The 24,446-nt window shown below is 46.3% G+C and overlaps 1 protein-coding gene across 1 annotated transcript in view; it reads left to right on the forward strand.

The window, feature by feature from the left end:
• Positions 1 to 24,446, forward strand: part of LOC132831221 (transmembrane protease serine 6) — an 83,905-nt gene that overhangs the window by 53,459 nt on the left and 6,000 nt on the right. Inside the window, exons 10-17 of the mRNA XM_060849231.1 lie at positions 917 to 1,026; positions 3,830 to 3,972; positions 6,630 to 6,728; positions 15,289 to 15,402; positions 16,015 to 16,131; positions 16,914 to 17,079; positions 17,244 to 17,515; positions 23,123 to 23,259. Coding sequence (XP_060705214.1) covers positions 917 to 1,026; positions 3,830 to 3,972; positions 6,630 to 6,728; positions 15,289 to 15,402; positions 16,015 to 16,131; positions 16,914 to 17,079; positions 17,244 to 17,515; positions 23,123 to 23,259 — 1,158 coding nt within the window. The remainder of the gene's footprint in view (positions 1 to 916; positions 1,027 to 3,829; positions 3,973 to 6,629; positions 6,729 to 15,288; positions 15,403 to 16,014; positions 16,132 to 16,913; positions 17,080 to 17,243; positions 17,516 to 23,122; positions 23,260 to 24,446) is intronic.

Genomic DNA, 24,446 nt, shown 5'->3' on the forward strand with positions numbered 1-24,446 from the left:
ATGAAGGATTGGCCGCAAAGTGATTTGGGACAATCTCAGGCTGCATTGATGTGGAATATACTTAGACTTCAGGTACGATTCTGCAGAAAGCATTACATTTATATGGCACCTGATCTCAGGGTTTCGCAGACTGAATAGCCACAGTGTCCTCGAATCATACAGCACAGAAACAGACCCTTCAGTCCAACCATTCCATGTTGACCATAATCCCAAATTAAACTAGTCCCACCTGCCTGCGCTTGACCCATATCCCTCCAACCCCTTCCTATTCATGTACTTATCCAAATATCTTTTAAATATTGTAACTGTACCTGCATCCACTACATTGTCTGGAAGTTCATTCCACACACGAACCACTCTCTGTGTAAAAAGGTTGCCCCCATGTCTTTTTTAAATCTTTCTCCTTTCACCTTAAAAATACACTCCCCTAGTCTTGAAATGCCCCACCTTAGGGAAAAGACATCGGCCGTTCACTTTATCTATGATCCTCATGATTTTATAAACCTCTATAAGGTCACCGCTTAATCTCCTACACTCAAGTGAAAAAAGTCCCAATTTCTTTCAAAACTGCGTGATACAATTGCACAGTCTTGATCCTTCTCATCCTAGCTTCCTAACTCTGAAGTAGTTTCTTCCACCTCTCTATTTGCCACTCTTAACATCTTGGAAACCTCAATCAAATCATCCCATAGCCTCCAACATTCCAGGGAATACATCTTCATTTGTTTCATCTGCTTCCAGAATGAGTCATTCTGGTAAATTGGTGATGCACTCCATCCAAGGCCAATATATCCATCTCAAGAAACTAGAACTGCTCTCTGTAATACCAGATGGGGTTTAGTTATGGCTTTGTGCAGTTGCAGAGTAACAGTGCCTCAATTTAGTCTTCCTGTAATATCTCCCATCTCATCCACAGGTACCATCCCTGGACTATGGAATCACACTGTGGTTTGACGGTTATGAACTGGACACACCAACCTTCACTAAACCTTGCTTCCAGGGCCAGTGGAAGATACAAAACAGGAAGTAAGTGCAAAAGCATTTTAATTTTTCATCCTCCACTGTTCCCTTCCTTAATTATTGCCAACCCCTCTGTAAGACAGTTTGGTAATAAACAAAGAGGCCTTGGAGTGTAGTTCCTTGAAAGTAGAGTCACTGGTAGATAGGATAGTGAAGAAGGCGTTTGGTACACTTTCCTTTATTGGGCAGAGCATTTGAGTATAGGAGTTGGGAGGTCATGTTATGGCTGCTACAGAACATTGGATCAGCCACTTTTGGAATATTGTGTGCAATTCTGGTCTCCTTCTTATCAGAAGGATGTTGTGAAACTTGAAAGGGTTTAGAAAAGATTTATGAGGATGTTGCCAAGGTTGGACAATTTGAGCTATGGGGAGAGATTGAATAGGCTAGGGCTATTTTCCCTGGAGCGTCGGAGGCTGAGGGGTGACCTTATAGAGGTTTATAAAATCATGAGGGGCATGGATAGGATAAATAGACAAAGTCTCTTCCCTGGGGTGGGGGAGTCCAGAACTAGAGGGCACCGGTTTAGGGTGAGAGGAGAAAGATTTAAAAGGAGCCTAAGGTGCAACTTTTTCATGCAGAGTGTGGTACGTATAAGGAATGAGTTGCCAGAGGAAGTGGTGGAGGCTGGTACAATTACAACATTTAAAAGGCATCCAGGTGGATATATGAATAGGAAGTGTTTAGAGGGATATGGGCCAGTGCTGGAAATTGGGACTGGATTAGGTTAAGATATCTGGTCGGCATGGACGAGTTGGACCGAAGGGTCTGTTTCCATGCTGTATATCTCTATGACTCTATTTCTGTAAATGGATGGCTAATGACGTCACATGAAGTGATAACAGGTCACATGACATGCATGTCAATAAGAACTTGCTGATAATGGTGCTCCGTGTATAATGTTCAATGTACAATTCTAGTTACCAAGACTTTCTATACGTCCATTACTGGATGCCCTTATGGTAATTAGTCACTGTCCCTGCCTGGGTTCAAGTCCATCCTGTTCCAGAGGTGTTGTCATAACATCTCTTTCTGGCCAGTTTGGTAGGGAAATGAGAATGAGTATGTTGAATTCTACAGGCAACAGAGAAATGAGAGGATTTCCTACATTCTACAGGGAATCCGAAAGTGCTGAACATCAGACCTTTTCAATTCAATTGTAGGGAAACTGCAGCAGCTAGTTTGTGGACAGGAAGCAGTTTTCTTTTGTCGGTGCAGACCCAATGGGCCAAAGGGCCTCATCTGGACTGTATGATTCTGTGATTCAAGGTAATATTAGTCTAATCCTTAGGATGGTCTCCATTACCGTTGATGCCAAAAAAAAGGCCTTGCAATTAGCTAACACCTTTCATGACCTCAGGATATCCCTTACAGTGAATGAAATGTTTTTTGAATTGTAGTTGTGGTTGTAAGCTTGGAAATGCAGCAACAGATTTGTGCACGTCAAGTTCCCACAGCTGTGTTACCGCAATCCCATCATCCATTTTGGCGCAGTCAATTGAGGGTTAAAGATCGAGGGAACCTTCCTTGACCCTTCTTCAAAACTAGAGAATGTTTAAAATGCAGCTGAGAGAAGTCAGGTAAATGTTCTGTGTGGAAGTGGAACAGTGCTCCCTGTAACACAATCAGCTTTGCGTTTTGTACTTGAGACCTGAAAGCGGACTGAATCCCAAAATGATCTGATTCAGAGGCAGGAGAACAATAATCCACTGATGACCGATATTCCTGAGTCTGCATTCTTGTTGGACTGTGTTTGCGTAAAGATTTCCTGGTTTGCATAATGGTAGATTTTAACATCCCAACGTGCTCTAGTACCTGAGTGGAGACACTTTGCCTGGAAGGTTTCCACTTTGCATTCCCTAAGAACTGCCAAAGCTCTGTGAAGGTTCAGCTCCATGTTGGGGCCCCAGTGGCCTAATGGTTAAGGCATTGGCCTCCTAAGCCAGGGATTGTGGGTTTGAGTCCTATCTGGGGTATATGATTTTGGGGCAGGACGGTGGCTCAGAGGTTAGCACTGCTGCCTCACAGCACCAGGGTCCCAGGTTTGATTCCACCCTTGGGTGACTGTCTGTGTGGAGTTTGCAAATTCTCCCTGTGTCTGCATGGGTTTCCTCCCACAGTCCAAAGACATGTAGGTTGGGTGGATTGGCCATGCTCATAGCATTAGGTACATTAGTTAGAGGGAAATAGGTCTGAGTGGGTTACTTTTCGGAGGGTCAGTGTGGACTTGTTGGGCCCAAGGGGCTGTTTCCTCACTGTAGGGAATCTAATCTAATCTAAAAAGATTCCCTGCTTCAGGCATTGGTATTTTCCCAATCAACCTATTCAGGGGTGTTATGACACACCTCTGGAGCAGGTGGGATTTGAACCGAGGCCTCCTGGCTCAGAGATGAGGACAGTACCAGTGCACCACAAGTCCCCTTAGATTTGTGGTATACTGTGTGTAGATTAGGTGTTAATAAGGGTTATATATCGTTATAACTGATTTTAGGGTCACTGGTCAAAATGGAAAGTGTCAGCTTTTAACAGTAACCTGCTCCCTACGTGTGTCTGAAGCGCACTTGAGTTTGGTAATGATTATTGGCAGCATAATCTGTTCCCAAGGAGACAGGGCACTTGGTTTTGGTGATGGGGCATTGGGTACCCATTGAAATAATAGTGGGGTTGGGTGGGCTCTCACAGCCTTTAGGACTGAGGTTGACTTTTAAAAACAGAGATGGAGGGGTGCGCACTAGCGCAGGATGACATTGGGCCTACCTCAGGCTGTCCCGCTGTTCTGGCCTCCTCATGGTTTCTCCTCTCTCCTCAGGCTGTGTGGGCGGAGAATGCTGCAGCCGTACGCGGAGAGACTCTTTGTCGTGTCGCTGACCACAATGGTGACCTTCACTTCCGAAGTGACCCTCACAGGCCCTGGAATCCAATTCTCCTACAGCCTCTTCAACCAGTCAGACCGTACGTGTGAATCTTCCCTTTTTGTTCATATTGATTCATGGGATGAGGGCATCACTGGGCAGGCCAGCGTTTATTGCCCCATCCCTAATGGCCCAGAGGGCAATTAAGAGACAGCCATATTGCTGTGGGTTTGGAGTCACATGTAGGCCAGACCTGGTAAGGACAGCAGATTTCCCTCCCTAAAGGGTATTTGTGAACCAGATGAATGTTTATGATAATTGATGATGGTCCCAATCACTGGGACTTGCTGTATATTCCTGATTTATGATTTAAATTTAAATTCCAACCAGCTACTGTTTTGGGATTTGATCCCGTGACCCTGAACGATTTAGTTTGGGCCCCTGGATTGCAAGCACAGAAACTCTCCCATGACGCCACCACCCCTCCTGTCACAGATCCTGACCTGTTTTGGTGCTAAATTTGGTTTGGTCATACTCCTACGAAGGGTGTGGATTTGCTAAGGGGGTTTAGTGAAGGCGTTGGGTTAATTCTTGCTCCAGGACAGAAGCTGGATCTAGTGAGAGCAATAGAGGAGGCCCCAGCGAGAGCTTTATTTAGTATGTCGTGACCGACTTCCCGAAGACAAAAGGTCTTGGTGGGAATTGCTTCCTTTAAGGTAACCAAATTTGCCTGTGAGTTCCAGGAATTAAAGACAAATTCCGCTGTGAGCAAAACATTGGTTAGGCACCAGCTGGAGTACTGTGTGTGTGGTTCTAATCCCCATACTACAGGAAGGATGTGATTGTACTGGAGAGGGTGCAGAGGTTGTTGCCTGGGATGGAGCGATTCAGCGATGAAGAAAGACTAGATAGAATGGAGTTGAAGCAGACATGGCTACAGAGAAATCTGACTGATGTGTACAAGGTTATAAGGGGCACAGATAGGGTAAGTAGGAATAAACGTATCCCTGAAATGGTGGGATCAATAACCAGGGTGCACGGAGTTAAGGTAAGGAGCAGGAGGGACTTGAGGAGAAATTCTTTCACACAGATAGTGCTGGAATGCACTGGCTGAAAGGGTGCTGGAGATGGGAACCATTACAATATTTAAGAAGGACTTAGTTGGGTCAGCATAGTGGCTCAGTGGTTAGCATTACTGCCTCGCAGTAGTAGGATCTCAGGTTCAATTCCTGCCTTGGGGGGCTGCCTCTGTGGAGTTTGCACATTCTCCCCATGGGTTTCCTCCCACAATCCAAAGATGTGTAGGCCGGATGAATTGGCCATAGTGCTAGGTACATTAGTCAAACATAAGGCAATGAGTTAGGGTGGGTTACTCTTCGGATGAAAGGGCCTGTTTCCACGCTGTAGGGAATCTTAATTGAGCAATTGAAATGCAAAGCTTACAAGGCTAGTGATGGGAAATGGGAAGAGTAATAGATAGCTGTTTGATGGCCAGAATGGAAACAATGGACTGAAGGGCCTCATTCTGTCCTCTAATAATCTATGACTTGCCAGTCTATTAAAACTGAGGATAAAGATGTAAGGACTTAATAGATCTGTGTTTCCCTTCATTATCATTTAACTTGAAAAATATTGAACGCTGGAGAAGTAAATTGACAGTCAGGCAGTCAGATGATTTATTAGTCGCTGGGTCAAAATCCAGGAATTCCCTTTCTAAGGGCATTGTGGGTCAACCCTCAACAGGTGGACTGCAGTGGGTTCAAGAAGGCAGCTCACCCCCGCCTTCTCAAGGGGCAACTAGAGACAGGGCAATAAATAACCGCCCCTGAAGCAATGAAAGAAAACGAAGTATTTGCTAAAGGAAGGGCAGAACATTCTGAGGCTGGACTTTCATGCACCCAATGCTGAGGTTGTCAGGGGGTGGAGAGGGGGTAAAGTGTGAAGATGGGGAGGAGGGAATTGGATAGCATTGCAATGTGTATCTCAAAACAGAGTTGACCACTCTCTGTTACTGTCTCTTGTGGGGCGGGGGGCTGACCAGTCTTTATTGCCCCATCCCTAGTTGTCCCTTGAGAAGGTAGAGTGTGAGCTGCCTTCTTGAATCACTGCAGTCCATATGCTGTAGGCAGACCCACAATGCCCTTAGAGGAGGAAATCCAGGATGTTGACCCAGTGACAATGAAGGAACGGCGATATATTTCCAAGTCAGGATGGTGAATGGCTTCTTCCTGCCTGTTCAGGTCAGACAGGCTGAAGTTGGACACGCTTATCTTTGACAAGTGGATTGGAGGTGGTGCGGGGAGGGTTGGTTAATAAACAGAGGGCAACAGGACGGGAGGGGGAGAAGCCAGGCTGAGGGGAAACCATCTAAGCTCAAGTGGAGTCCAAATGGATCTGAGTAGATCAGCATGAGGGAGATGTTAATCCTGAGGTATTATTCCGTTGCTGAAAATGTGTTGCTGGAAAAGCGCAGCAGGTCAGGCAGCATCCAAGGAGAAGGAGAATCGACGTTTCGGGCATGAGCCCTTCTTCAGAAATCCCCGAAGAATGATCCCTTCCTGAAGAAGGGCTCATGCCCGAAACGTCGATTCTCTTGCTCCTTGGTTGCTGCCTGACCTGCTGCGCTTTTTCAGCAACACATTTTTCAGCTCTGACCTCCAGCATCTGCAGTCCTCACTTTCTCCTAGTATTATTCCGTTGACACTGTACTGCCTCAGCTCACGTGTCTGCCTTCCTCCTTCCCTCCCTCTGTCACAGCCTGCCCCGACAAGGTTCTGTGTTCTGTATCCGGTCTGTGTGTCACCGAATGCGACGGCCTGAAGGACTGCAGCAACGGAGTGGACGAGAACAATTGTGGTAAAGGAACCATTTGCTTTCTGTTGTTGAGCACCGGAAAATTCCTCCACAAATTTCATTCACTCCCTGTGGATTGAACGTCGATTTGTTCGGATATGTCAGAATGGACAGCTTTAACATTCCCATCTTTAATTTTAACTCCCCTCCTCCTCCCTACCTCTACTTCCCTCAGCACCACAAGCTTCAGCCATCTCCGCGATTTTGAGATCTTGTGTATCTTGTTTTTCATTGCCCTCACTACTGCACCCTTGTGTCTTGAACTGTCTAGACTCAACTTTTGGCTCTAAAATTCATGTGTTTTACTTTTATTCATGGGGTGGGAGCATTGCTGACTGGGCCAGCATTTATTGTTCAACCCTAATTGCCCAGAGGTCAGTTAAGAGGCGAGCGTATTGCTATGAGTCTGGAGTTACATGTAGGCCAGACCGGTATGGATGGGACTCCCTCTCTGAACCCCAACACCCGGCTTTTATAGAGTCATACAGATTCCTGATGAAGGGCTTCTGCCCGAAACATCAACTTTCCTGCTGCCTGACCCGCTAAACTTTTCCAGCAGCACACTCTCCATAAGACCATAAGACATAGGAGTGGAAGTAAGGCCATTCGGCCCATCGAGTCCACTCCGCCATTCAATCATGGCTGATGGGCATTTCAATGCCACTAACCTGCACTCTCCCCGTATCCCTTAATCCCTTGCGAGATTAAGAATTTAGCAATCTCTGTTTTGAAGACATTTAACGTCCCGGCCTCCACTGCGCTCCGTGGCAATGAATTCCACAGGCCCACCACCCTCTGGCTGAAGAAATGTCTCCTCATTTCCGTTCAAAATTGACCCCCTCTAAGTCTAAGGCTGTGCCCACGGGTCCTAGCATCCCCACCTGATGGAAACAAATTCCCAGCGTCTGCTTTCGATCCCAACCAGTCCATGCTGACCGTAATCCCAAATTAAACTAGCCCCACCTACCTGCTCCTGGCCCATATCCCTCTGAACCTTTCCTATTCAGGTACTTATCTTTTAAACGTTGTACCACTTCCTCAGGAAGTTCATTCCACCCGCAAACCACCCTCTTTGTAAAAGATTCGCCCCTCCCATGTCTTTTTTAAATCTCTTTCCTCTCACCTTAGAAATATCTTGGAAGAGACGACTTGCTTTGTGGGGCTTTTCTGTCACCTATCCTAACATTTCCTTATGCTTCCCTGTGCAAATTATCTGCTGATGCTGCTGTTGAGGCACCTTAGATGATTTACTGTGCTTTGTAAAAGTACTCACTTGAAAATGCCAATAATCTAGGTCACGGAATGTAAAATATTATTCCCTCAATCTTCCTTGCATCTTTAACCTGAAAACATGCCACAGTATTTTCCACAATCAATGTCCCTTTGTGGAGATTACCATTCAGAATCGCTTGGTGAATGCCTGTTGTGGGAATGTCACCAAAGCAGGGAGGCAGTTAATGTAGGGGGGGGTTTCTGGTGGCATCAGCTGAGAGAGTGCCGTTGGCTCAATGAAGAAAAGCCACCTGATCTTTTTCAAACAATAGACATCCGATCTGAACAGCAGGAGAGCCCTGTCCAATTCCGTAAACCATCACTTAAAAAAAAATTAAAAATCACACAACACCAGGTTATAGTTCAACAGGTTTATTTGGAAGCACTAGCTTTCAGAGCGCTGCTCCTTTGTCAGGTGATGGAGTGGCACTCCAAAAGCTAGTGCTTCCAATTAAACCTGTTGGACTATAACTTGGTGTTGTGTGATTTTTAACTTTGTACACCCCAGTCCAATACCAGCATCTCCAAATCATGACTAAAAAGAGTGATTACATTTGCCAGCTAAAGCTCATCAGGACCAGCGTACAAGAAATCTTAGAATCCCTACAGTGTGAAACAGGCCCTTTGGCCCAACAAGTCCACACCAACCCTCTGAAGAGTAACCCACCCCCGCCCCCTACGTTTACCCTTAACTAATGCACCTAACCTGAACACTATGGGGCAATTTAGCATGGCTAATCCACCCTAACCTGCCAATCCCTGGACACTATGGGCAATTTAGCATGGCTAATCCACACTAACCTGCATATCATTTGGATTGTGGGAGGAAACCAGAGCACCTGGAAGAAACCCGTGCAGATACTAGAAGAATGTGCAAACCCCACACAGACAGTCACCCGAGGCTGGAATCGAACCCGGGTTCTTGACGTTGTGAGGCAGCAGTGCTAACCACTGAGCCACCCTAGAACAACAATTTCTGCAGCTGATTGGTTGGACTGTGGGGTCAGCACATTCCCTTTCCAAGTTTGTTTTTTTTAACACCAGAAATGTTATCACATGCAACAGAGCGACTTTCCCACCACCAAAATCACCATGACTTTTCTCCTTGTCGTTATTAACGTTCTTAAAACGCTAGCTGCCATTGATAAAGCATCCATGTCGCCAATTTAACATCTACACGCTAAGCCCATTCAGGACCATTAAAAGTGAGGGTGAGGTAGAGAGAGAGTAGCAAGGGACAGAATCAAAATGGAGTTGGAGGTGGAGATAAAGCTCTGTACCCCCTAAGTGCCCACCACTCTCTAAAGACATTGAGAGCATTGATGGGCACCATCTGTGCAAGGGCACCCAGGCATGAACATAAACCACAGAACAGAGACTTAGTTTAGTTTCATGCATTTCATGTCCTGACCTTTAACTTTCGATCTCTTTTAAACAATGTTTAGATTCTGTGCTATTATTTGCCCCCAAGAGCGTTGCCTCCCTTAACCGTCTCTGCACTGATCTGTCATCCTGAGAAAGCTTAATCCCTGGTTTGGGATCTCAAACAGTCAACCCTTTTAACACGAGGGGCTAACTTCGGCTGAGTGGGTAACACTCTCAGCTTGGAGTCAGAGAGGTTCACATCCTGAGATATGAACACACAGGCTCCAAGCTCGCAGCACTGATGGAGTGCTGCTCGCTCAGAGCTTCCGTTCCCTCACTCCGATTTCATCGCCATCAAAGTGTCCGAGGTGATGGTCGGAGTCTCTCACAATGTGAGCTCCATCGATGGCTTTATCGAGCGTGTTACACCCAGAGTTGGGAACGTTACCACCAAATATGTAAGCAAGAATGGATTATTGGCAGTTTTACAAAAATCCATCAGATTTAAAATTAACCATTGATTGAGCTTCAATTGCCATTTTGTTGAAGAGAATTCCGAACATCCTGATGCACAGGATGTTCTCTCATGTCACTTCTGAAAGGACTGTTACTAGTTTTTAGACTTTGCTCTGATTAACAGAGATCCATCGGCCATTCGTCCCTTTGAGGTTGATTCAACATTCAGTAAGATCATGACTGTCCAAAGATTAACCATACTAAAAGTTGCCCCATAATGCCCAAGGCTGTGCTGGTTAGATGGATTGGTCTTTCCAAGAATTGCCCCATAGTGCCCAGGAATGTGCTGGTTAGATGTATTGGCCATGCTAAAAGTTGCCCATCATGCCAAGGGATGTGCTGGTTAGATGTATTGGCCATTTCCGCCACCTCCAAACGGACCCCATCACCAGGGATATATTTCCCTCCCTTCCCCTATCAGCGTTCCACAAAGACCACTCCCTTCGTGACTCCCTCGTCAGGTCCACACCCCCAACCAACCCAACCTCCACTCCTGGCACCTTCCCCTGCAACTGCAGGAAATGTAAAACTTGCGCCCACACCTCCTCCCTCACTTCCCTCCAAGGCCCCAAGGGATCATTCCATATCCGCCACAAGTTCACCTGCACCTCCACACACATCATCTATTGCATCCGCTGCACCCGATGTGGCCTCCTCTATATTGGGGAGACGGGCCGCTTACTTGCGGAACGCTTCAGAGAACACCTCAGGGACGCCCGGACCAACCAACCCAACCACCCCGTGGCTCAACACTTTAACTCTCCCTCCCACTCCACCGAGGACATGCAGGTCCTTAGACTCCTCCACCGGCAGAACATAACAACACGACGGCTGGAGGAGGAGCGCCTCATCTTCCACCTGGGAACCCTCCAACCACAAGGAATGAACTCAGATTTCTCCAGTTTCCTCATTTCCCCTCCCCCCACCTTGTCTCAGTCGGTTCCCTCAACTCAGCACCGCCCTCCTAACCTGCAATCTTCTTCCTGACCTCTCCGCCCCCACCCCACTCCGGCCTAACACCCTCACCTTGACCTCCTTCCACCTATCACATCTCCATCGCCCCTCCCCCAAGTCCCTCCTCCCTACCTTTTATCTTAGCCTGCTTGGCACACTCTCCTCATTCCTGATGAAGGGCTTATGCCCGAAACATCGAATTTCCTGTTCCTTGGATGCTGCCTGACCTGCTGTGCTTTAACCAGCAACACATTTTCAGCTGTGATCTCCAGCATCTGCAGACCTCACTTTTTACCCCCATACTAAAAATTGCCCCATAGTGCCCAGGGATGTGCTGGTTAGATGGATTGGCCATGATAAAAATTGCCCCACAGTGCCCAGGAATGTGCTGGTTAGATGGATTGCCCCTTTTATAAACTGAATACCCCATGTGGGATTACTGGGATAGGATTGGTGGGATGCTCCTCAGAAGTCAGTGTGAACTTGATGGACTGAATGGCCTGCTTTCACACTGTGGGGATTCCAGGATGCTGGAAATCTGAACCAGAAAGTGACGGTGAAACTTGGCTGGTCTGGCAGCATCTGTGGAGAGAAAACAGAGCCAATGTTTCAGATCCACTGGCCCTTCCTCAGTTCAATTTTGGTGAAGGGTCACTAGACTGGAAACATTGACTTTCTGTTTTCTCTCTCCACAGCTGCTGCCAGACCGGCTGAGTTTCTCCAGCACATTTGGTTCCCCTCCAAGCTCTTATAACTTTCTATGAGATCACCTCTTCATTCTTCCAACTTCCAGTGGGCCCAACCTATTCAGTCTTTCCTCAAAGTTGGTAAAGTCAACATAGTCCTGGACAGCTGCTGTCTCTTTCGTGGGGACAGGACTGAGGGGGTGTTTAACCTGAGGGTCAGCAAAACTCAGGTGAGGGTGAAGTTGAGATACTGGGACCTTTATGGTGACCTCAGACGGTGTGGGAACTGAACCCATGCTGTTGGTGTCACTCTGCATCATAAGCCAGCAGTCCAGCCAACTGAGCTAACCATCACAAACCCCAGGAAGTGTAACAATACTTGGTAGAGTGTCTGCTGGTACACATTAACACTGAGTGCAGCCGCATTCTAGCAAACCTGTGAGGTACTCTGACCTTTTGTTCCACGCTGTGACATATTGATGGTTGCCTCATATTGATTTAGTCGTTTGTAAATATTGCAACTTTGCAAAGAACATAGAACGAGAGCACAAACAGTCTGCCGATAGCTGTTGCTGCGTTTCTCATGCTGTGGCCCCTTGTTCTCAGTTCAGCGATTTAAAGAAAGAAATCACGGGATGTGGGTGTCACTGGCAAGACCGGTATTTATTAACCATTCCTGCTGGCCTTGAGAAGGTTGTCGTGACCAGTAGGAACACCAGTAAAACTGGTGCATGACACATAGTGGTCCAACTCCTCTAGTCTACTCCAAAATGGAAGTACAGCACATCCAATACATTCATTTCCAAGTATTAACTTTCTCTCCCACTGCTTTATCCCTTATTGAATGGGTGCACCCACTGTGTCATTAGGGAGGGAGTTCCCAGTGTTTGACCCAGTGAAGGTACAATGAGATAGTTCCAAGTCAGGATGGAGTGCGGAGTGTTTTAGAAAGGTAGAAAAGGGGAAGTGTTGGAACATAATTATACCAGTCTCACACTAACACCAAGGTTAGTTTATTACTTCATGGTGGCTCAGTGGTTCGCACTGCTGGCTCATAGCACCAGGGATCTGGGTTCGATTCCAGCGTTGGGTGTTTGTTTGTATGGAGTTTGCACATTCTCCCTGTGTCTGTGTGGGTTTCCTCCCGCAGTCCAAAGGCATGTAGGTTATGTGGATTGGCCATGCGAAATTGCTCCACTGTATCCAGGGATATGCAAGCTAAATGCATGGTTACAAGGATAGGGCAGGATGCTCCCTGTGTGTGATGGAAGGAAGCCCCTGTTTTCTGTCATTTCAAAGCCTGAACCGTGCAGCTCCACTGTTGTGACACAGACTGTATGCCCAGGACTGAACGGTGTCGGAGTGAACTCTTGCTCATGTCCCATGGCACTGCCACACAGCTCACTATCATACAGGGCATCAGTGACAAGTTGTTTTATTAACCCACTCATGGGACATGGGCATCACTGGCTGAGCAAGCCTTTATTGCTTGTCCCTAGCTGCCCCTTGAACTGACAGGCTTGCTAGACCATTTCAGAGTCAACCACATTGCTGTGGGTCTGAAGTTCATGCCAGCCAGACTTGGTGAGGATGTTCGAGTTCCTTCCCTTCAGATTATTAGTCAAATAGATGGGTTTGCTTCCTCCCCCCAACAATTGTTTCATCAGTAGATTCTTCATCCCAGATTCACTTTCTTGAATTCAAATTCCGCCATCTGCCACGGCAAGGTTCAAACTCAGGTCACCAGAGTTTCTGGATTAATAGCACAACGAGAATATCTCTAGGCCATCACTGTACTCAGATCCAGTACAGCTCAGCCCTCTGACATTTCTCATAGAGTCACAGTCACTGAGACAGTGCTTTGAGTTCAGCACAATGGCACTGACAGAGTTCGGTGGAACTCACATTGCGATGATACTGAAGCAAATGGTAACAGATGTCCCGGTATTGCTGACAAGAGGAAGATACTCCCTAACCCTAGATGTGGTCTCACCCTGTCTCACTCCATCAACACCTGCTCCATAGAGTCATACAGACACAGATCCTTCAGTCCAATTTGTCCAGAGATATCCGACCAGATATCCTAAATTAATCTAGTCCCATTTGCCAGCACTAGGCCCATATCACTCTGAACCCTTCCTACTCAAACTCAGCACCGCCCTCCTAACCTGTAATCTTCTTCCTGACCTCTCCACCCCCACCCCACTCCAACCTATCACCCTCACCTTGACCTCCTTCCACCTATCACATCTCCCTCACCCCTCCCCCAAGTCCCTCCTCCCTATCTTTTATCTTAGCTTGCTGGACACATTTTCCTCATTCCTGATGAAGGGCTTATGCCCGAAACGTCGAATTTCCTGTTCCTTGGATGCTGCCTGACCTGCTGCGCTTTTCCAGCAACACATTTTCAGTTATTCACATACCTACCCAGATGCCTTTTAAATGTTGCAATTATACCAGCTTCCACCAGTTTCCTCTGGCAGCTCATTCCACACACGCACCACACTCTGCATGAAAAGGTTGCCATTTTAGGTCCCGTTTAAATCTTTTCCTTGTTGCCCTAAACTTATGCTCTCTAGTTCTGGACTCCCCACACCCCACCCAATCCAACCCAGAGGAAAAGGCCTTGTCTATTTACCAATGTAGCATTGTAAAATCTAATATGTTAACTCATGCATCATGTTGAAGTAAGCTTGTTAAATAAATGTTGGCGGCTATTGCGAGTAAGAGATTCATTGTTCTGAGCCAGTAATGAAAAGATCATGTATTTTTCTCGGTTTAATTATATTGGAGTTAATGCTCATAATTAGAAATCTTGCTGCATGATATTGTATCTTGTGTGGAGGCAATGCTCCAATCTTACCATCTTGATTGTATACTCACTTTCCCTTTGCATCATCTTCCACCCATTTCCCCTTCTTCACCAACAGGGAACTAGAGGAGGTCACTCAACCCTTAATGCCTTTTGTGTCATTCAGTAAGATCATGGCTGACCTGATTTTAATCTCAATTCTATGTCCCCAATAACTCTCATCCCTTTGGGAATCAAGAATCTATCTGATTCTGCCGTTTAAAGATTCTACATCAAGTATTCGGGTGTCTGGTTGGCATGGACTGGTTGGACCGAAGGGTCTCATTCTGTGCTGTATGTCTCCGCCACTCTATAACTGCCTTTTGAGAAAGGGAATGCCAGAGAGTCACAACCCTCAGAGAAAAAAAATGTTTCCTCATCATTCTCTTAAATAGGTGCCCCCTTATCTTTAACCTATGATCCCCCCTTACCCCAGTTCTAGATTCCCCGACAAGTGGAAATACCCTTTCAGTGTCCACCCAGTTTAATCCGCTCAGGATGTTGAATGTTTCAATTAAATCAGTCCTGACTCTTCTAAACTAGTGAGGACACAGGCAGATCCTGCCTAACCTTTCCACTCATTCCAGGTATTAGTATAGTAAACCAGTCTGAACTGCTTCTAATGCATTAACATCCCTCTGTCAATACAGTGACCAGTACTGTACAGAGTCCTTCAGGTGTGATCTCACCAATGCCCTGCGTAACTGAAGCATTAATTCTTGCATTCAATTCCCTTTGCAATAAACCAATACATTCTGTTAGCTTTCCGGATTGCTTGCTATACCTGCATACTCTTTCTGCTGCTCGTATAGTTAGGGTATTACTACTGAGCTCCTTTTCCTCATTCTCATGCTCTACTCCTCTCTCTCTTTTACTTGTTCCTTCATTCATCTTCTCTCTCTCTCTACTCTTTCCCCAGTTTGTCCTGCACAGTTCCACTGCGCTGAGGGAAACACCTGCCTCTCCTTACTGGATGTCTGTAATCAGGTTGCAGACTGTGAGACAGCCAACGATGAACAGAGCTGTGATGAGGGTACGTGGAGACTGAGTTTTGGTGTTCTGCACAGTTTAGTGCACATCACCTGTTTATTTTTGGATCGAGTCTAATTTTCTTTTCGAAATCCTGTTGGAGTGTTGGGGTTAATCTATCTCAAAATCTGTTCATCACTAGAAGTCACCGAATGGAAAGTGACAGGGAGGGCAATTTGGTTGGTATCAGGGAGATACCCACTTCCTTCACTACCATCAGGGTCTGGGTGGTAGACCGGTTGTTTGGTGTGTATGTGTGTGTCCCCTTTGCTCTATGAGTGAGGTATGTGTGAGAGTTGGTGTCTGTGTCTGTCTGTCTGTGTGTCTGTCTGTGTGTCTGTCTGTGTGTCTGTCTGTGTGTCTGTCTGTGTGTCTGTGTGTGTGTGTGTGTGTGTGTGTGTATCCAGTGTTCCCTCAGTAAATGTGTGTTTGTGTGTGAGATTATGAGAGTGTAAGTTTGAGTGTGTGTATGTGAGAGTATGTTTCTGTTACTATATCCTTTGATCTCTGAGTGAGCGTGCGTGAGAGTTTGTGTGTGCGTGTGTGTGTGTGTTTTTCTTGTTTGAGTGTGTGTTTTCAGCTGTGGTTAAATACTTGCATGTTCTTTGTATTCTAGCTGTACCATGTGACCTGTTCACCTACAAGTGTGACGATGGGACGTGTGTAAAGAAAGCCAACCCTCAGTGTGACTATGTGTCAGATTGTCAAGATGGATCAGATGAGAAATATTGTGGTAAGGTCATGGCTACTGGCAAGTGGAGCTACAGAAACTAACTAAATCACAACAGCCTCTAAAACCAAGTCTGAAATCCCTCATCTGCGCTTTATTAAGGCATTTTGAAGTGTTGTGAAATATATTTTTAAAATTGTAGCTGTTTAATCTCAAGCCAAACCTCTAGGTATTTCTTCCAACAGTATTTAGAGCCAAGAGTCCTGGGTTCAAGGCTCCCCCCCACCACGCTACCGTTTTACCAGAGTGTAGTCATATCTCTGAACTGGTTGATTAGAAATAATCGACATCTTGGATTAGCAGCAGCACACATCTCTGCCTCTATCTGGTTGTAATCTTCAAACAGAGCCTCTATCTCATGTCTTTTGAGGGTAGAGGGACATCACAGCACACCTCAGATACTCAGCTGTATCTTTATTAAGCACTACTTATGAATGTTATGAATGTTAAACTGCCCCTAGTAAAGACCTACATTCCCAACCCCTCCCCTGTCATGTGGGCCCAGACTGGAACCTTCATCCCCAACCCCACCCCCACATTGTGGGCCTAGGCTGGAATCTTTGCCTCATACTCCATCCCACCCTGGTAGTGTGGGCCTCGACTAGAACCCCATCTGCCCCCATATTATGGGCCCTGTCTGGAAGCTTCCCATCACCAACCCCACTTCCCATCCCTCCCCACAGTGTGGGCCCAGACTTGAGCCAACAGAGTAAGACTGGCCAAGCTCCTCTTTCCCTTGAAGTGAGACCCTCCTTGGGATTAACAATTTGCCTTCTCTTCCTCAGAGTGTGGCCTTCAGCCGTCCGCGAGCAGAATTGTCGGGGGAACAAATGCCACTGAGGGTGAGTGGCCGTGGCAGGCGAGTCTACAGATCAGTGGCCAACACGTTTGCGGGGGCATTCTCATCAGTGAGAATTGGGTACTCTCTGCAGCTCACTGCTTCGTTAGCAGGTAGATCCATAACGACATCAAACTGTTTAAACGACCGATGTTATTCCCAGTTCATGAGGCAGTTTTCCCTCACCACCTCATGGTCAGCTTGGAATTCAGTCTCATGCTAAATGAATCTTTGAGTCCTGTAATTCATTAGAATTCCTTTCTGTGTCTCCTCGCAGATTCGCCCCACCTGACCGGTGGACTGTTGTCCTGGGCAAGTTCAAGCTTGACATCGTCAGCTACCATGAGCTCACCTTCAAGGTAGTGAAGATCATTTCTCATCGATACTATGACGATGACACCTATGACCACGACATTGCTCTACTCCAGTTGGACCAACCTGTGTCCATTGACGCGTACACATACCCCATCTGCCTGCCAGCTAAAACTCATATGTTCGAGACAGACAAAACGTGTTGGGTCACCGGCTGGGGAACAACTGAGGAAGACGGTACGTAGACCCCCCCAAGCCCCCCCCCCGGGGTTAGATTTTCTGCGCAGCCTTCATTTTGTTGGGGCTTTGTTCCTCCATCGAAGATCTAGTGTGTCTGTCAGGATAGCTGTACATACACCCTATAGCTGAGTGGGTTGAATTGCACTGCAGTGTGATGCCAACTGCGTGGATTCGATCCTTGCATCAGCTCAAATAACTTTGAAGGATTGTCTCCTTTTCAAATTCTCCACTTACCTGAGGGGTGGTGACCCTCAGGTTAAGCCACCACCAGTCATCATAGAACCCCATCAAGCCATTCGGCCCATCGAGTCCTCATCAACCCTCCCAAGAGCATTCCACCCAATCACAATTGGTTAGGCTACTTTCGGAATATTGTATGCAATTCTGGTCTCCTTCCTATTGGAAAGATGTTGTGAAACTTGAAAGGGTTCAGAAAAGGTTTACAAGGCTGTTGCCAGGGTTGGAGGATTTGAGCTATAGAGAGAGGCTGAATAGGCTGGGGCTGTTTTCCCTGGAGTGTCAGAGGCTGAGGGGTGACCTTGTAAATGTTTATAAACTCATGAGGGGCATGGATAGGGCAAATAGACAAGGTTTCTTTCCCTGGAGTGGGGGAGTCCAGAACTAAAGGTTTAGGTGAGGGGGAAAGATTTAAACAGGACCTAAGGGGCAACTTTTTCACATAGAAGGTGCTGTGTGCATGGAATGAGCTGCCAGAGGAAGAGGGAAAGGCTGATACAATTACAACATTTAAAAGGCATCTGGATGGGTATATAAATAGGAAGGGTTTGGAGGGATATGGGCCAAGTGCTGGCAAATGGGACGAGATAAGGTTAGGATATCTGGTCGGCATGCAAGAGTTGGACCAGAGGGTCTGTTTCCATGCTGTACATCTCTATGACTTTACAACTGGGTAATTCCCAGTCTATAACAGGCTCTGGCGCTGTTGCTCGCATTTCCGTTCTTCATCCTGCTTCCAAGCAGATTTACTACAGTTGGATCCTTCAGTTATCTTACTGCATTAAATTAGCATGGTTTTGAACCTTTTAAAAAAGACTCAAATTTAGCGCCTTTCGCAACCTTTGGCAGGTGCATAGTACTGGGCAACCAATAAAGTTGTTTGAAATGCAATTCATGTTGTGTTACAATAAATGCCTGATCATCAACTTGTGCCCAGCAAAGTCCCTCAGGCAGCAAAGTGAAAATGACAGATAATCAAATGTTGTTATTTTACTTGTGTTGGTCAGGAGATAAACATTATCCAGGGAATAAAAGCTAACGACCCTCCTGTACTTAAAAAGAAGGCTGTCAGATCAGTACCCAAGAGAACAGACTTGCAAATTAACGGCTCATACCAGGAAAGAAATTATCGTTGGGTGGACTTAGTGCCAGAGACCACTGCTGTAAACCATGCACGTTTCCAGTCAACCAGAGGTTGCCAATTTAGGGGCATATGTTCTGTGCATGCCAACCAGGATTTGTTATAGGGAGGATACGATTAGGCTGACGAGGGTTCAGAAGAGATTTCCCCGGATGTTGCCAAGAATGGAGGGTTTGAGTTATGAGGAGAGGCTGGATAGGCCTGGACTTTTTTCACTGGAGTGTAAGAGGTGAAGAGATAACCATTTGGAAGTTTATAAAATCATGAGGGACATAGATAAGGTGAATGGCAAGTGTCTTTTCCGTTGGGGATTTCAAGTCTAGGGGCTATAATTTTAAGATGAAAGGAGGAAGATTTAAAAAGGACCCAAGAGGCAACATTTTTACACAGAGAGTGGTTCGTGTGTGGAATGAACTTCCAGAGGAAATGGTGGATGCAGGTACATTTGCAAAATTTAAAAGGATAAGAGCATGAATAGGAAAGGTTTGGAGGGATGTGGGTGAAGCAGAGGCGGATGGGACTAGTTTAATTTGGGATTATGGACTGATTAGACTGAAGGGCCTATTTCTGTGCCGAATGATTCTATGACTCTACATTCTTCCCATCAATCCAAACTCACAATCAATCTAGGCCTCAGACCTCCATCTAGTTGACCTCCCTGAAGGGACTTAACACTATTTTGGCCTTGGAAAGGGCTCAGCATTCCTTCGTGGGACTGAAGTACCACTGCAAAGGATGGCTTTTGTTGTCCATCCCTATTTGCCCTTGTCTGGAATAGTTTGCCCTGCCAGATGGCGGGTCAGGATCACAGAGAGACAAGACCAGGTACGGACAGCAGACTTCCTCCTTTGGAGGACCAGTAGTGAACCAGATGGCGAAATGATCCTGGTCAGCAACGTTTGACTGCGGATTTTTGAATTAATTGTGCTTAAATACAGTGTCCTCAGGGCACTGAAATAAAACAAAGACAGGGAACACTGGCGATCTGGAACATAAACAGAAGATGGCAGAGAAACACAACATCTTTGGGGAGAAAAACAGAGTAAAGGTTTTAAAGTCCAGTGACCTTAGGACAGTAGTTTGGTTACTAGGCTAGTGAGATTGCTGCTGCCCTGTCAACTCCTCTTTTGTAACTGAAGCTGCTAAATTAGATTAGATTAGATTCCCTACAGTGTGGAAACAGGCCCTTCGGCCCAACCAGTCCACACCTGACTCTCCGAAGAGTAACCCACCCAAACCCATTTCCGTCTGACTAATGCACCTAACACTATGGGCAATTTACCATGGCCAATGCACCTGACCTGCACATCTTTGGAAGAAACCCACGCAAACATGGGGAGAATGTGCAAAATCCACACAGAGGCTGAAATCGGACCTGGGACTCTGGTGCTGTGAGGCAGCAGTGCTAACCCCTGAGCCACCATGCTGCCCAAATAAGTTATGAGGGTGATTGTACAGAAAATCAAGGGGTGATCTATTTAAGGTTGAAAATCACACACCAGGTTATAGTCCAATAGGTTTATTTGGAAGCACTAGCTTTCGGAGCACTGCCCCTTCATCAGGTGATTGTGGGGAATAAGATTGTAAGACACAGAATTTATAGCAAAAGTATGCAGTGTGATATAACTGAAATTATAGATTGGAAAAAGACCCTTAAGTCCCTCATCTTTTAGAATGACCCGAGTCCAACACCAGTGTCTCCAAATCATGATCTATTTAAAGTGTTCAATAGCATGACATTTTTTTTTACTCATTCACGGGATGTGGATGTTGCTGACCAGGCCAGTATTTATTACCCATCTCTAATTGTCCAGAGGGTAGTTAAGAATTGACCACATTGCTGTGGGTCTGGAGTTACATGTAGTCCAGACCAAGTAAGAATTATTTGATACAGAGGACAGAGAGGAACAATCACCTCTGGTTGAGAAGGTCTGGAACAAAGAGATAAACGCTTGAATTTAGAGTCAGCGCATTAAGGATTAATGTCAGAAAGTACCTCCTCATCACAAAGAGCATGGAAATCTCAAACCTCTGCTCTCCGAAAAGCTGTTGAGATTGGAGTCAATGGAAAATTTGACTGATGGGTTTTAAATAGATCTCATTTTAATTTGATTTTTCTTAATTAGAGCTTTTTTTAAGGAGATATGGAACCTGTAACACTCAAAACCCTGACACCATTCCAGACAAAGCACTCCGCTTAATGAGCAATCCCTCCACCACAATCAATATCCACTCCCATCACCACCACCGATGCTCAGGAGCAGCAGTGTGTGCTACCTTCAAAGATGCACTGCAGCAACTCACCAATGCTTCTTAGACTGCACCTTTCAAACCCATGAGCTCTACCACCTGGAAGGACAAGGGCAACAGATATATGGGGAACACCACATCCTGCAAATTCCCTTTCAAGCTACTTGCAATCTTGACTCAAAAATATATCACCGTTTCTTCAGTGTCAGTGGATCAAAATCCTGAAACTCCCTTTCTAACAGCATTGTAGATGTACTCACATCAGATCATAGAATCTATACAGTGTGGAAGCAGGCCATTCAGCCCATCGAGTCCAACCAACCCTACAAAGGGCAGCCCACCTAGACCCTCCCCCTACCCGATCCCTGTAACCCTGCACTTCCCATGGCTAATCCACCTCTCTTACACAGGCCTGGACACTATAGGTAACTTAGCATGGAGAAAGTGTGGACTGCAGATGCTGCAGATCAGAGTCAAAAAGGGTGGTGCTGGAAAAGCACAGCCGGTCATACAGCATCCGAGGAGCAAGAGAGTCGATGTTTCGAGCATAAGCTCTTCATAAGGAATCTGATTTCCTTCCCTAAAGGGCATTAGTGAACCAGATGGGATTTCCCCCTGACGATCAGCAATAGATTTATGGTCGTTATTAGATAATTATTCCAGATTTCTTTAAGGAATTCAAATTCCACTGTGCAATTTGAACCCAGATTCCCAGAACCTAGATCCCTGAAGTCAGCACTGCATACGAATAGGAAAGTTAGGAAGGCAGGTGGGACACTTGCTTTGATCAGTCGAGGCATAGAGCACGGAGATAATGTTGGAGTTGTACAAGTGTTACTCAGGCCCCAGCTGGAGTGCTGTGTGAAGTTCTGGTCACCTCACTACAGGACGGATGTGACAGCACTAGAGGGGGTGCAGAGGAGGTTCATCAGGATGTTGTCTGGGATGGAGTAATTAAGCGATAAGGAGAGACTGAATAGGCTTGGATTGTTTTCTTTAGACAGAGAAGGACATGAAGTGTACACGATTGTGAGGGGTATTGTCAGGGTGAGTAGAGAGTCGCTGTTCCCCTTGGTAATTTAGCATGTCCAATCCACCTAACCCACACATCTTTGGACTTTGGGAGGAAACCTGCACAGACAGTCACCCAAGGGCGGAATCGAACCCAGGTCCCTGGCGCTGAGAGGCAGCAGTGCTAACCACTGAGCCACCATGTTCCCCCTGAATTGCTGATAGTGGCTTTTGGCAGCACAGTGGCTCAGTGGTTAACACTGCTAGGTAAAAACAATGACTGCAGAAGCTGGAAACCAGATTCTGGATCAGTGGTGCTGGAAGAGCACAGCAGTTCAGGCAGCATCCGAGGAGCAGTAAAATCGACGTTTCGGGCAAAAGCCCTTGTGCCTCACAGCATCAGGGTCCCAGGTTCAATTCCTGCCTCGGGTGACTGTGTGGAGTTTGCACATTCTCCCCATGTCTGTGTGGGTTTCCTCCGGGTTCTCTGGTTTCCTCCAACACTCCAAAGATGTGCAGGTCAGGTGAATTGGCCATAATAAATTGCCCATAGTGTTAGGTGCATTAGTCAGAGGGGAATGGGCATGGATGGGTATTCTTCGGAGGGTTGGTGTGGACTGTTAGGCCGAACGGCCTGTTTTTACACTAATCTAATCTAAGAAGGCATCACTCCACTACATTCTCAATGTCAATGAGGAATGAGGAACAGATGCTGGCTTTGCCTCTAACACAAGCATCAAATAAAGAACAAAAGAAAGCCAGTTGACAGAAGAAGATACAGATTACACGTATTTGGTGGGAAAAGCTCACTGGATTGAATATTCTTCTGACTGTAAATTTCTAATTATATGTTTTTGTATTACTATAGCAATGGCCATGATTCTGGATTGTTACAGACATGAGGAAGACTGGAGGCTGCACTCAGTAATAAGAATCGAAGATGACCATTTCTCTCTCTCTCGTAGGTTCTGTAGCAAATGTTCTCCAGAAAGTCGACGTCAAGCTAGTTGATCAGTCTACCTGCAATAAAGCGTATTCCTACACCATCACACCCAGGATGATCTGCGCTGGCTATCCCGAGGGAAAGAAGGATTCCTGTCAGGTATTGTGCCTTTGAACAAAATGAAAGATCAGCAAGGCTGAAAAGCTGACTGAATCTGTAAACTTGAATTTTCTTAGCCCTACACAATGCAGTTCAGGGTGGTGGACAGCAGGCAAAACAGTGGAGGACAGCGGGGGGGAAGGGAGGGAGGGACCGGAGGAAGTGATGGTTCAATGATTGGGAGAGTCAATGACCAGAGGGGTTAGATTGAAAATATTTGGCATGTAATCCAGAGGAAGAAGGTGTGGCCTGCAAATCAGAGTCAAAAAGGGTGGTGCTGGAAAAGCACAGCTGGTCAGGCAGCATCCGAGGAGCAGGAGAGTCAACATTTCGAGCATAAGCTCTCCTTCAGTCTGAAACGTCGACTCTCCTGCTCCTCGGATGCTGCCTGACCTGCTGTGCTTTTCCAGCGCCACCCTTTTTGACATATAATCCAGAGGGCTGACCCACCAAGCTCTTTTCATTCATTCACAAGATGAGACCATCACTGGCCAGTGTTTATTGCCCATTCCTGATTGCCCAGAGGGCGGTTAAGAGTCAACCATGTTGCTGTGGGTCTGGAGTCACATGTAGGCCAGACCAGGTAAGGATTGCAGCTTCCTTCCCTAAAGGACATTAGTGAACCAGATGGGATTTCCCCCTGATGATCAGCAGTGGATTTATGGTCATCATTAGATGTTCAATTCCGCTATGGAATTCAAACCCAGATCCCCAGAATCTAGATCTCTGAAGTCAGCACTGCACGTGAATAGGAAAATTAGGGAAGGCAGATGGGACACTTGCTTTGATCAGTCAAGGAATGGAGCATAAGAGCACGGAGATAATGTTGGAGTTGTACAAGTGTTGCTCAGGCCCCAGCTGGAATACTGCGTGAAGTTCTGGTCACCTCACTATAGGAAGGATGTGACAGCACTAGAGGGGGTGCAGAGGGAGTTCATCAGGATGTTGCCTGGGATGGAGTAATTAAGTGATAAGGAGAGACTGAATAGGTTTGGATTGTTTTCTTAAGAGCAGAGAAGACTGAGGGCGACATGAAGTGTATACAATTGTGAGGGCTATTATCAGGGTGAGTAGAGAGCAGCTGTTCCCCTTGGTTGAGAGGTCAATCACAGGGGGACATAGTTTTAAGGTAGGAGATTCAGAGGGGATTCGGGGAGAAACATTCAGTGGGTGGTGGGAACCTGGAA

This window comes from Hemiscyllium ocellatum, chromosome 33, assembly GCF_020745735.1.
Source record: "Hemiscyllium ocellatum isolate sHemOce1 chromosome 33, sHemOce1.pat.X.cur, whole genome shotgun sequence".
NCBI classification, from domain to species: Eukaryota; Metazoa; Chordata; class Chondrichthyes; order Orectolobiformes; family Hemiscylliidae; genus Hemiscyllium; species Hemiscyllium ocellatum.